Source organism: Oreochromis niloticus, unplaced genomic scaffold (genome assembly GCF_001858045.2).
Source record: "Oreochromis niloticus isolate F11D_XX unplaced genomic scaffold, O_niloticus_UMD_NMBU tig00002331_pilon, whole genome shotgun sequence".
NCBI lineage: Eukaryota > Metazoa > Chordata > Actinopteri > Cichliformes > Cichlidae > Oreochromis > Oreochromis niloticus.
The window spans coordinates 29,106-43,639 of NW_020327619.1; the positions used below are offsets into that span (position 1 = coordinate 29,106).

Sequence of the window (14,534 nt, forward strand, 5' to 3'; positions counted from 1 at the left end):
GTATCATATTCATTTTTTCTTAAAGGCTTCATTTGCTTCATGTGCCTCATCTGTCTCTCTGTGTTCTTTCTGTACACACTCAGTTCCTTTTATGGGCATGCAGAGTTCCTGTTCACTATTTCCTGTTCTCTACAGAGTCTGTCTCTCTTTGTATTTATAGTCTAAAAACCCTCTTTAATTCTACTAAATCTTGATCTAAAAAACAATACACCTTCATGTCACTCACACACATTTAAATAGAGCTCTTTCACACATCAGAACAACTAACACTTCTCCACACACATCACCCTTCACCCTTCTTTAGATCAGTTTGTAGCGTATTGTGGAGGTAAACACAGACGACACGAGAGCTCTCGATTAACACTCGTCGTTTATTCTCATCACCACAGAACTGAACTCTTTTCCCTCCAAAACATAACAACAACACTTCCTGAGGACTGGGTGTGAGTGGAGCCCTCCAGTGGTCCACCACACATGCCCCCCCCGAACACCCAGTAGGGTCATCCCCTAGTCCAGAACCCTTGCCTTAATCAAACGGCCAGAACGGCTGAACCGGGGAGGTGGAGAGCTGGCTGAGGGGAAACGTGCCTGAGGACCAGGCTGGCATGGGCGGCCAGGAGAAGCTGAAGATAGCTCGGGCCCTGCCAGGTGGGGGGTGCTCCCAGAGGAAGAAGCAGGGTTGTCCAGTCCAGTGGAAGGCGGGCGGCCACGGCGGGGGGCCTGAGCCGGCACCAACTGATCATCCTGCAGCACATGTGCCGGCTTAAGTCTGTCAATAGAAACAGTCTCCTGACGACCCCCAAAGTCCAAAAGGAAATGCTTCCGGCCCGGTTGAATAACCCTAAAGGGGCCGTCATACAGTGGACGCAGCGGAGGCCTATGAGCGTCATGCCTGACGAAAACAAACTGCGAAGAGTCCAACGACCTCGGAACAAAGGTGTCGGGCAGACAATGGTGCACTGGGCCAGGAAGAGAAAACGAGTCTCTTGGGGGACGGAGAGACAGCACAGAGGGAGCGAAGCACGGGGGTGGGCTCTCGGGCAAGAATTCCCCGGGGACCCGGAGGGGCTGACCGAGGACAAGTTCAGCCGGGGAAACCCCGAGGTCTTCTTTAACCGCGCAGCGCAACCCCAGTAAAACCCATGGGAGGCGGTCAACCCAGTTGCCATCTGTGAGAGAAGCACGGAACGCGGCCTTAAGCGACCGGTGGAAACGCTCGCACATCCCGTTGGCCTGCGGGTGGTACGCAGTGGTTCGGTGGACCTTGACACCCAGGCCGTCAGCCATGGCAGACCAAAGCTCGGAAACAAACTGGGGGCCCCTGTCTGAGGTGATGTCGGCGGGGGGACCGAAACGCGAAACCCACGTTGACAAAAATGCCCTGGCCACTGCTGCAGCTGTAGTGGACGCCAGAGGCACTGCCTCAGGCCAACGGGTTGTGCGGTCCACCACAGTCAAAAGGTGCGTGAAACCTTGTGACTGCGGCAGGGGACCAACCAGATCCACATGTACATGATCAAAACGCCTCCCTGGAACGCGGAAGGATTCGAGGGGCGCCTGTGTGTGCCTATGGACCTTAGCGCGTTGGCATGGGATGCACGCCGCTGCCCATTCTTTCACCGATTTACGAAGGCCCGGCCAAACGAACCTAGAGCTGACCAGCTTGACCGAGGCCCGGACGCCTGGATGAGAGAGGGCGTGTACGGAGTCGAAAACGCGACGACGCCACGAAAGTGGAACTACAGGGCGTGGTCGGCCGGTGGAAACGTCACAAAGCAGGCTAGGCCCGCCGTTCCACACGGGTCTGTCCTCCAGTACAAGGCCCGTCTGCTCAGACCGAAGGGCAAGGACGTCCGGGTCCGCCCGTTGATCAGCGGCCATAGCGTCAAAGTCTATGCCAACGTAAACGGGAGAAACCAGCGCGCGGGATAGACAGTCGGCCACGCAGTTGGACTTACCAGCCACGTGCTGAATGTCAGTTGTGAACTCGGAAATGGCCGCCAGCTGGCGCTGCTGGCGCCCGCTCCACGGGTCAGAGACCTTGGACATCGCGAATGTCAAGGGTTTATGATCAACGTAGGCGGTGAAACTCCGACCCTCGAGAAAAAAACGAAAATGCCGGGTCGCAAGGTGCAGGGCCAGCAACTCCCTGTCAAAAACGCTATATTTGCGCTCACTGTCCCTAAGCGTGCGACTGAAAAAGGCAAGCGGTTGCCAGACACCGGAGACCCGCTGCTCCAAAACTGCGCCCACCGCCACGTCCGACGCATCGGTGGTCAACGCGATCTCCGCCGATGGAAACGGGTGGGCAAGCAGGGCGGCGTTTGCCAGCGCGGCCTTGGCATCAGAAAACGCCTGGATGCGTTCAGGGAGCCAATCAATCGGGTCCTTAGCAGTTTTACCTTTCAAGGCAGCATAGAGAGGCTGCAGCAGGTGCGCGGCTCTGGGGAGAAAGCGGTTGTAGAAATTGATCATCCCCAAGAACTCCTGCAGCGCTTTAACGGACGCGGGACGCGGAAAAGCCGAAACGGCCCGGACCTTGTCCGGCAACGGAACCACACCGTCAGCGGAAATGCGGTGGCCCAAGAAATCCAGAACCGGCAAGCCGAACTGGCACTTGGAGGGGTTGACGATCAGGCCGTGTGCCGCCAAGCGCTGGAAAACCTGATGCAAATGTGACGCGTGCTGACTCTCAGAACAGCTGGCCACCAATATATCGTCAAGGTACACGAAGACGAAAGGCAGCCCGCGCAAGACAGAGTCCATCAACCGCTGAAAAGTCTGGGCGGCGCCTTTCAGGCCGAACGGCATGCGCAAAAATTCAAACAGGCCGAAAGGGGTAATAACGGCGGTTTTCGGGACGTCTTCGGCGCGCACGGGAACCTGGTGATACCCCCGCACTAAGTCAATTTTAGAAAAAATCGAGGTGCCGGCGAGGTGGGCGGAAAAATCCTGTATGTGGGGAATGGGGTAACGGTCGTTCTCCGTGACATTATTCAAACGGCGAAAATCCCCACACGGCCGCCACCGACCGTCGGACTTGGGCACCATGTGTAGCGGAGAGGCCCAGGCACTATTCGAGCGCTGCACAATGCCGAGGCGCTCCATGGCGGCAAACTCTTCCCGAGCGACGGAGAGTTTCGCGGGGTCGAGGCGGCGCGCGCGTGCGAACACCGGGGGACCGACCGTCGGAATATAATGTTCAACCCCGTGCTTCGTTGCCGTGTTTGAGAAATTAGGAACAGTCAGTGAAGGGAACTCAGAGAGCAAACGCTGAAAAACATTCCCAGAAGTCACCAAATTAGCCCGATTCAGGGGCTCGATGGCGCGAGTGAAACAGGGCACTGAAGAAAAAGACTGGGCGTCGATTAAGCGTCTGTTAGCGACATCGACCAGCAGTCCGTGAGCACAAAGAAAATCAGCGCCCAAAATAGGAACAGAGCTAGCGGCAACAACAAAGGTCCATTGGAAATCCCGACCATGAAAACAAACAGTGACGAACCTTTCCCCGAACGTTGCGATGGGAGAGCCATTAGCCGCAATGAGCTGCGGTCCGCAGCCCGCTGCTAAACTGTCGGCGCCGGACGGGGGAAGGAGGCTCTTCTGTGAGCCGGAGTCGACCAGGAAACGTCTCCCGGAGCGCGAGTCTTCTATGAAGAGCAGCTTTTCTTTGTCGCCAGCGGTCGCGGCCACTACAGCGCGCTGTCGGGTCCCATGTCCCAGGGTAGGAAAAACACAAGGCAGCAAACAGCGGCGCGCTCTGGGGCCAAAACGCTGATGGTAGAAACAGAGGTCCCGTCCGCGGTGTGGCTGTGCCGCGACCTTTGCCGCCAGCGAAGGAGCGGACACGTCGGGGCAGGTCAGCGGGGAAGTAGGAGGCGAGGCTGGAACTAGGTCGTGATCGTGGAAAGCACGGGTAGCCAAGAGAATACGATCCGCGTCCTCAGCCAGGGAGCGATAATCCTTCGTGCCCAGGAGTGGAGAGTTGGCGAGGCCGGCTCTCACGGCCGCCGGCAGCTGTCGGAGGAAGATGTGGGCGAACAGGAATCCCCCGTCGTCCGGACCGAGAAAGGACAGCATGCGCTCCATCAGTTCGAGAGCCGTACCGCCACCCAGGCCTGAGAGGGAGAGGAGCTTCTCGGCTCGCTCTGCGTCGGAGAGGGCATAGCGCTGAAGAAGCAGCTCCTTAAGGGCGGCGTACTTCCCTCGGGCAGGTGGGTCCCGGAGGAGAGGCAACGCACGACGGGTGGCTAGCGGGTCGAGAGAGGCCACCACCTGGTGATATTTCGTGTCGTCAGCCGAGATGCCACGAAGGGCGAACTGAGCCTCCACGTGCACGAACCACGACGGGGAATCGTGAAGCCAAAAGTCCGGCAGCTCGAGCGGCACAGCAAACGCAGCCGCAGCCGGAGGCAGAGGGCTGGCGGCTGCTGATGCATCCAGAGCGGAGTCGGTGCCACCATCGGACTGCAGCATGTTCGAGTCAGGGGTCACCAATGTGGAGGTAAACACAGACGACACGAGAGCTCTCGATTAACACTCGTCGTTTATTCTCATCACCACAGAACTGAACTCTTTTCCCTCCAAAACATAACAACAACACTTCCTGAGGACTGGGTGTGAGTGGAGCCCTCCAGTGGTCCACCACAGTATACACTTATGTGTTTTCCATCAGAAAAAATAAACTCAATTTCTCATACCCTCACTCATGCGTTTCTTGAATTAAAAGCACTTGCAAACTTTAAACATCCTATTTTACATCACAAAAGAAATATATTTCACACTCCTTTATTTCATACACACTTTTTAAACGTTCTAACCTCTTTCAGACGCCATAAATAGTCTCACACGCACTGCCTTTTCTCTCTCAAACTTCCATTTTCCACTCACTCAGACAAATCATGCAGAGTCACTCAAATCAAATACTGACAGCATTCACACAGTTAAAATCACTCGAAATACGCTTTCATACGAGTATCTTAAACATGCCTTCCATGATCAGAAAGAGCAAGTCAAAAGAAAAAAGAAAAAGAAAACTGAAACCTCTCATCGTCCTCACAGCTTCTCCCCACACACACATAACTGAAAAAATAAAACACACCCCCATTTATTACTCAAGATATATACATCTATCAAAATTCAGTCACTTACTATACATCCACACTAGTATATTCGAACTGTATTTATACACTTCTAATGAGCAAAACCAGCATCTTACTTACAGGCATTCAGCAATATCAGATAAAGCTCAATAGTCTCGAAACTGAAAGCAACCCTCTGCATGCGCGTCACCGCTCCTCATTTGCATTTACACACACCATCAGTGCACATCCGGCTGTGCATTGCTGACACAGAGACTGATCTTACTCATAGATCTCATTTTTTATATTACAGACGTCTTTAATTACAACTGCACAGATTCTAGGCCTCTTAAATCCTATAAATTTCGACAAATTTACCCATAACGGTCCGACCGATAAAGTCCCTGACTTTTTTGCGACCAATTTTAGCCAGTATTCCGTCCCTGACGGTGGCCCGATTGCTAATGCCCTAACCAAATTTATCGTAGCCAAAAAAGCGCAAATAGGAGACTCTAACTCCTAGCAATTTCGGAGGTTCCCAAGTTCTCCCCGGTTTGTCGTACCGTACTATCCCTACTTACTGGTAGGCCTAGGGTCAGCGTCCCGCCCTAGTGCAAGCGTTACCAAGGAGAAAAATGCGCTTCTTAAGGGTCCCAGACTCCTCGTCCTAAAGTAATTTAGAATAATTTGAAACAACAATCTACACCCAAAACAGGATTAAGATTAAGGACAACCCTCAACAGTTTTGGAGATTCCCGAGTCCTCCTCGAATGTTGCCCGAAACTATCCCTAGTCGCCGCTAGGTGAAGGATAGATTTCTCTATCCAGCAGGGAGCGTCACCTCCGAGAAACTTCTTAAGGGTTGCATAACCAATGGGACTTGAACCCACACAATGACCAAATTCCCTATCATTCTAAGAGTTCACTTAGCAGTCCAACTGCTTTCTCTTTTCATTCCTTTATTCTCATTACTCAGTACTGTCACTTATACTTCATTATCATTACTTCAACCGGTAAACTTCATGAAAATTTCACCAAATTCAAAACAGACATTCACCAGTAATTTTCAGTGAGTAGACTTTAATTTGACATGTCCAATCTAGCACATTTTGGAAAATTCAACAGGTATGTGCCTTACCTTTGTTTAAGCCGGCTTGTCTCTCACTTCAAACCACTGACTCGCATCTGCCCATCTAATCACCACGGACCCCGGATCTCTCCGTCTACACCAAAACCATCCCTCTCTCTCACCGGAACGAGCCCCCAAATGTTAAGGTTCATTGTTGAGAGAGGAATCCATAAATAACCACAGATCCGGTCCAGTGTGCAATTAGACAGTATTTTAATAAACACATGTGTGAGTTCAACAACCCAATCAGTATTGAACTGTCTTTACCATATTCAGACAACAGTTTTATAGGGTTAAGATAGTACAGCCCCCTTTTCTGTTGGTAGGCAGATTTAATACAGCATACGTCAGCCTAAACCACAAAATGTTCCGTGAACTTTAACATAGTTTAAAGTACATTGTCTTCGGGTCGGTGCTTCCCCTCAGCTCGTCTTCGCTGTCGCTTATCTCCTGTGGGAGATCTGTTGCAGTTCCTCTAAGTACGTCGGCACAATTCTGCATTTGCAGCAAAAATACATCTTCACTTCTGCCCTACCAAAATAGATCTATTATGGTGTGTATGTGTGCACGTGCGGGGGCGCGTGCATGCTGTGTACTGTGTACGTGTCATGACCTCTCACTATTTGTGTCTGTATGTGTGTCTCGCCCTTAAATGCTCTCACATCTCACCCGTTACACTTCTGACCTTCACGTGACCAGGAGCCACAGCTCTTTAATAAGCTCAAATGCAATCATGTATAAAAGATTAAAATCATTTTCATAACACAGGTTTACCTTCTCAGATCTGCCAATATGTTTGCTCCTCCTAATATAGTCCAAAAGCATCCCCAAGCAAAGCAATTTGAACTTTCCCCTATCAGTGATCCCTCTAACTAAGTGTGTGTTAATCAACGAATCAACGACTCTTAACTTGCAGTTAAACTCTGGTTTCAGTTTCACTTCTGCAAAAGCCTGCAACTTCAAAAGCCTATAACTTCCTGTCTCTGCCCTCTACACAGAACCACTGAGATCATAGAAGCATTAAAACATTTAAAATTATAGTTTAAAGTGGTTCTTCTTGGACCTGTAATAAAGACTAATATGATACCAATATATTTGAACATTTAAATGCAATATCAATACCTCTTGTATACATATGCTTACTATATGTTTATGATGCAACAGTAATGACAGTAATACCAATAATAACAAAATAATAAATCAAAATAACAAAACATAATACTTCCTCTCTGGACAGACCCTAATTTTATCCTGCTACAAACATATTCACACAGTGTTAGTTAAGGTTCCTTTAAACTACACATGTAAAGCGGATGTGAGAGAGGCTGTGATGAAGTCCTGGAGTTCTTAAGAACGTACGTGCTCCAGTCCAGAATTTGTATGAGATATTGGACACAGGTGGTAAAATGCTGTCAAACCCTGAATAAATTGTCCTCTGTTCTTACAGATATTGTTTCAGTTATTCTTTGGTAAGCTGACATATTGGTTACATAATCATATGGTTTATCAGAGGGGAAGTGTGAGTTTTAGAATACTGGAGGTTAGGTGCTATAATATTCAACCGTAGTAGTAGCTTATAACTAGGTGTTGTCAGTTAGCAGTTGTTGTGTCAAAAAGTCATGTCTGCCATAAACTAATTTCCGGTATTTGTCAAAAACCAGTTGATCATATTTAAACTGCTATAGACAAATTTTTTGGTCTGTAATATGTGAAACATATGTCAAATGTATCCATCATGAGTGATATCGAGTCATCTTGTGTCACAAACAACATTCCTGTCACAAGGTAGAAGCTGCAATCACTTTTTGGCAGTGATTTTTATTTCTCATTCATTTATTTGACATTAAAATGACTTTTTTTTAAGAGTAATCTGGCCAAGGGGACACCAGAAATTGCAACAAATATCATAATAGTTCTGTAAACACATTTTAAGTGGCCCACAAAGACTGTATTGGTTTTAATGTAGTTACAATAACACAGAGTTATAAATATACTTGAAAAATGGGTCATTATTAAATTTGATATATACCCTTTTGTAAATCATGTTCACTAAAGTCTATTTACCAATATAAGTAAAGACATTGGAAATCAGTTTTTCGCAGACGATCACTTTTGGCACAACACTGGAGGTAAAACCGGTACAATCCTGAGTCTGAAGGTGCAGACACAAATTCAGATATCCCTGGGATGTTTAAGAGTTTAGAATTTCTGACTTATCTTAGTCAGATAAGTCAGTAATCACTCAAGATTAGTTCCCAGGTACTCCTGAAATTAAAGAAATATGCAGGGGATTCAGTCGATAAATAAAATGTTAAAAACATCATTATCATATCAAACATGATCAATTTGGAGGGAATTTGTTTGGCACATGCTGACTGCATTCTAATTATAACCACAACTGGAGGTGAGAGCAGAGAACAAGAGTGCAGCAGTTTGGTGAAAGGAACAGGAAAGGTGAAGAAGAGGTGAGCATCCAAAAGACGGGCAAGGGGACAGTTTCAAAGGAGACATTATGGCACAATAAAAGCACAAACTGTAAGAGCAGAGATTCATTCATATTTTTACTTTTTTTTCTTTAGGTTTTACTCCCACTGCTTACAATAAATCAGATATATAGAACAATCAAGAAGAACTCAAATTGCATTGATTGTTTAGTCCATTATCATTCTGTGGCTTCAACCTTTAGGTAACATATATTGTTTGACATTTTATATAAATGTGACTATAAAATATAGTTAATAATATTAAAAAGGTGCTGTTATTGAGTGAAAATTCCAAAGATTTCAGGTCTGGATTTAGCCCCAGTGTTTTAAGATCCTAGCAGCGCTCGTATTTATGGCCACATTTTTAAAAGATACAAGGTTTCTGGGTACTGACTCAGAGGGACCGCTTTAGTTCATTGAAACTTTAATGTCAGTTTAGTTTAAGACATTAAACATGTTTTGTATCAAATTTATAATAACAGAGCTATGCTGGACATAAGCAACTGTGTTAGTGTGACGCTCTGCATATTTGAAGGATTACGATAAACTTCAGTTTTTACTGAATCTGTAACATTGCCTTGATCTGCCTACATCATTTTTTAAAATTGTTTGTGTTGTTAAATGAGTTTTGTGTCACTGTGCACAGAGAAAAACTCACCTGATGTAGTGGTAAAGCCATGTTCACCACTAGATGGAGACAACCTGGCACAGGTATTTTCTATACACACTAAATTTCACAGTGAAAAGCCTTGGTGGGAATTTTTGTTTACATAGAAAGCAAAGGAAAAATGTCTTGAGGTCTTTTTCCAGTGTTTTCAAAATTGTTTTTTTCAGATACACATCAAAACTTCACACAGACAAACACACACAAAACAACAAAATATGTCAAATTACATGCACGTCTCATTCATTTTTCAGAATCGCACCACTTTTAGTTTTCATGGAAAATAACTTGTGTTATTCATGACATGACATCATTTCAAATAACTTTGTCAGGTCAGTAAATACCTGCCACATAAGTATAAATCTAAATCATACATGTGTAATATAGAAAAAAAGCAAAAGCAGTTGTGCTGTTTGTTCATAATAAATGAGTAGGGGTGCATAGTCAGTAAAAGTCACCAAGGCTCTGCAGAGCTCCAAACCTCCTCTGCCACAGACAGAAGCATCAAAAATGTGCGCTGGGAGCTTCATGGCATGGATTTCTACAGCCAAGCAAATCTATATGTATGTGGCCAAGAACCTTAGTCCATGTAGGGTATCTTAGCACAGTTTGCTTGTGTCAGTTAGGTCAGCTAGTGGGAGGGCAGAGAGGGCAGCCTTTACATTATTTTATTGTAGAGTGACAGGAACTGCCTATGAGCTTCTAATCAGGCAGAAATATTGACAGAAAATATATCAAAGGAAATACATTGATGAAAATCAAAGAAGAGAAATATTTATGTGATGTTCCATTTTCCTGAGAACTGATTGGCTGTGATGCCTCCTTCAAGTACTACATGCTACTTTGTCCTGCTAGTTAAGCCTGCTGTCTGTTCTCGGGCTTCCTCCTGTTTCACTGGCATATATCCATCACCAGAGGGCTCCACTGACCTGCCTGCTGACATCAGAGCACACTCCTGTGTCATGTGACCTGGCTGGAGTTGCAAAGCTAGACTCAGACCTGGCCCAAGCAAATTCAAAGGCAGTTGTGGTAGAGAGAGCAGGGAGTATAGTAAAGCACTGGAAGGATGAGGTGGAAACAGGAACCATACAGATTCAGTGGACTTGGCATCCTCCATCTGTCTCCATGTTCTCTTTACTGGCCTTCTAAAAATCACTTCTAAGAACTTCTCCTGTAGCTGTGACTTTTGTTTAAATGTTTAGGATAACATTTAGAATTCAACTTTACTGTCATTACACATGTCTAAATACAGGGTAACAAAATACAGTTCGCCTCTAATCGTCATCAGCTCTGCGACAGCGGACCTACTAAATCGTAGTCCCTCTGCGTTTGTGGCTATAATGGGCGATTTTAACCACACGAACCTCTCCACTGTTCTACCTACATTCAAGCAGTATGTGGACTGCAAAACAAGAGACAATAAAACACTGGACCTGTTTTATGCCAATGCTACTGAGGCATACACCTCCAGCCCTCTCCCTCCTATGGGCAGGGCTGATCACAACCTGGTCTACCTGAGTCAACTGACTGGGATGTTCTTTGTGATTCTCATCAGGACAATATTGACAATCTGAAAGGCTGTGTTACAGACTATATCAACTTCTGTGTGGACACTGTGGTCCCCAAAAGAAAAACATTCTGTGCTTCCCCAACAATAAGCCCTGGGTTACCAAAGACATCAAAGCAACCCTGAACAAGAAAAAAAGAGCTTTCAGAAACGGTGACAGAGATCGGCTGAAACTGGTGCAGAAGGAGTTGAAAGCCAAGATTGCAGGCAATGTAGCAAGTGAGATCGGTGAGAAATAAACCAGGAGTGATGGAACGAAAAGATCAAACAACAGATCTTAAAGTCAATTACACATAATAAATGAAGAGAACAAAAGGCTAACTGCGTGGAAGGCTGAGATACTCATCACTTCTGCAGATGAGCAGCAGAAATAGCAGAATAAACAAGGAAAGGGTTTTCTTGTTTTTACTTTTTTTTTTTTCAAAACACTACACAGGATACAAATTACATTCATATAAAATTCACATACATATACAAATTACACATACAAATTACAATTACATATTGCTCATCAAAGAAAAAAAGAAAACAAAGGAAGAAAATCAAGCATCAGAGCCCACAACTCACTTATTAAACTTACAGTTTCAATACATCCCAGGGGAAAGCTTTCCCAAGTTTCAGGTCCATTGTTCTTCTTTTCCGTAAATCTGTAATGATATGTTTACTCACCACATCACTACTTATCATCTTTTGCTCTATTACTCCTTTGGCACGGGTTTTCCAAATATGTGTCTTTATTACACACATTATTAACCAAAAAAGTCTCCTTTTGTCTTCACCCATTTTTTCCTTAAACGAACCATATTTAACCGCTTTAATGTTAACATCAACATCATAACCGATTTCTGTCATCTTCGGCCTTATCTCAGTTGTCCTATAGCAGTCCAATAAAAGATGCTCTAGAGTCTCATCCTCATTACAGCCTGTCATAGGACATTTCTTGGTGGTAACGAAGCAACTCCACTGGATTACCGCTCTCACGGGGAGGCGCTCGAGCGAGATGAGCCATACCACATCCCTCATGCTTTCGGATATTATTTTATCTTGCATATTCTTAACTATCAAAAGGTTTTCGTCTTTATCTGCGTACTTATATTGAATTAGGCCTTTATTTTTAATTTCATTAATTTTATTATAGATATTATTAGTATTATCCTGTAAAATATCGAGACTATAATGTTCCCATTGTCCTAATAAATCCCCAAACATAAGTCTGTGGTATGGTACGCCTGCTCTGGCTCTGCCTCTTTTTTTGCTCCACAATCCTTCCTTCCCTCAAACCCATGGGGCACCTCGGGAAATTGCGCTGTGAATATTTTTGTTTTGCGAATTCTTTTTTTCAATCTCCAAGTCTGGGGCTCCCAATCCTCCGTGCTTCCTACTCTTGTACATAAATTTCCTCTTAGTCACCTCACGATTAGATCCCCAGATAAATTTGGTACACATTTTACTTATTTTAATAATTGTTTTTCTTGGAGGAGGAAGTATTGTGGCGAGGAAGAGAAGTTTTGAAATTATGTGTGTTTTTACTATATTAATACGTGTTTTATAATTTGTATCTTTAGTTTCCCATTTCATAATTTCCATTCTGATTTCACTTTCTTTCTTAGTCCAGTTTAATAAGCAAGAGTCAGTACTATCAATCCACATAACCAAGATTTTAATCTCCCTGCATAGGGAGATCGCCATTTCAGGTCTTCTGATCTGATGTCCAAGCCACACCCCTTCAGTTTTATCTTGATTCAGCTTGGCACCTGATGCCAGTTCGTATTGGTGTAATATCTCCATCACTATAGACAGTTCATTTTGATTTCTAATTAACACCCTCACATCATCTGCATACGCCAAGGCTTTAATCTTATGGGTTTTGTCAAGGAGATATCCTTTAATTCGTTTATCATTATTTATCCTTTTCAGTAAGGGGTTGATTGCAAGAACGTACAATGCAGCACTTAAAGGACATCCTTGCTTAATCCCACACTCAGCACTAAAAGGGAATGAGAGTTTTCCGTTTACTTTAACTCGCACCAGGGACGTTTTATAAATCAATTGCACAATGGAAATAAACTGATCCGGGAAGTTATAGGCTTTCATTACTTGCCATAAATAGGAATGGGAGACAGAATCAAAAGCTCTCCTTTGGTCTAAACCTAGGATGCAAAGCTCAGACTCTATTCAATCTTTCAAAACATGGTTGAAAATGTACCTATTTAATTTGGCAATCCCCACTAGCTAGTGCCCTTATCTTATCTATGTTAACCCTTTTACTGCATTATTGCTGATTCTCCTAAATAATATTTTATATTTTGAGTTGACCCTATCTCTGAACTGAGGCCGATATCTATTTTATTTAGCCCACACTCCTGGTTTAATTAGTGCTTCCCATCTGTTAGTATTAGTATTAGTACTAGTTCTTGTTTTTGTACTTTGCTATGTTTTATAACAATGGCTTATTGCATTATTGTGAAGCACTTTGGTCTACCTTTGATTTCAATTGTGCTATATAAATAAAATTGTATTGTATTGTATAAAAAATTAAATATTAGTCAAAAATAACACATATAAACACAAAATGCAGTTTCTAAACAATGTTTTTTTTTATTAAGGAGAGAAAAATCCAAACCTATATGGCCCTCTGTGAAAGACTGATTGCCCCATAAACCTAATAACTGGTTGGGCCACCCTTAGCAGCAACAACTGCAAGCCAGCGTTTGTGATAAATGGCAATGAGTTTATTATTGCTTTTTGGAGGAATTTTGTCCACTCATCTTTGCAGAATTGTTGTAATTCGGCCACATTGGAGGTTTTTTAAACCATGAACTGCCTTTACAAAGTTATGCCACAGCATCTGAATTGGATACAGGTCAGGACTTTGACTAGGCAATGCCAAGGTCTTCATTTTGTTTTTCTTAAGCCATTCAGAGGTGCACTTGCTGGCGTGTGGTGGATCATTGTCCTGCTCCAGAACCTTTAAGTGCACTTCAGGTTGATGTCACGAACAGATGCATTCTTCTTCAGGATGTTTTGGTAAACAACAAAATTTGTGGTTCCATTTACCACAGCAAGTCTTCCAGTTCCTGAGGCAGCCCCAGACCATCACACTACCACCCCCATAATTTACTGTTGGTATGATGTTCCTGTTCTAAGATGCTGTGTTACTTTTATGCCAGATGTAATGGACACACATCTTCCAAAAAGTTCAACAGTCCACTGAGTATTTTCCCAAAGGTCTGGGGGATCATCAAGATGTTTTCTGCAAAACTGAGACCAGCCTTTGTTCCTTTTGCTCAGCAGGGGTTTTCATCTTACAGTATGATTTAGCAGATGTAATCAACAAGATGTAAGCAGGTTTTTCATGAGTTGTCCTGTTTGATTTCCACTGACAGTACACTGTTTACACTGTGTCTTCATTTAAGCGTCATCAGATAAAATTTATGTTCATCTCTGTTACAGATGTAACATCTCTGTTTGATGTTACAGACCATGAGCACCACAGCCATTGTGCATCAGTCACACACAGGTCTTACTTTAAACTAACTTGATTATCCTGCAGATTAACCTGCAGAGGATTTTCATGTGGTTTTTAAATAACACAGTTAGTTAAATTAGT

General features: G+C 44.4%; 1 protein-coding gene across 1 annotated transcript; it reads right to left on the reverse strand.

Annotated features, from left to right (window-relative positions):
- Nucleotides 1–323: 323 nt before the first annotated feature.
- LOC106098548 (transposon Ty3-I Gag-Pol polyprotein) lies at nucleotides 324–4,476 on the reverse strand. The gene has a single exon (XM_019356445.1). The coding sequence runs from the start codon at nucleotides 4,474–4,476 to the stop codon at nucleotides 508–510; it is 3,969 nt and encodes a 1,322-aa protein (XP_019211990.1). The 3' UTR covers nucleotides 324–507.
- Nucleotides 4,477–14,534: the final 10,058 nt, after the last annotated feature.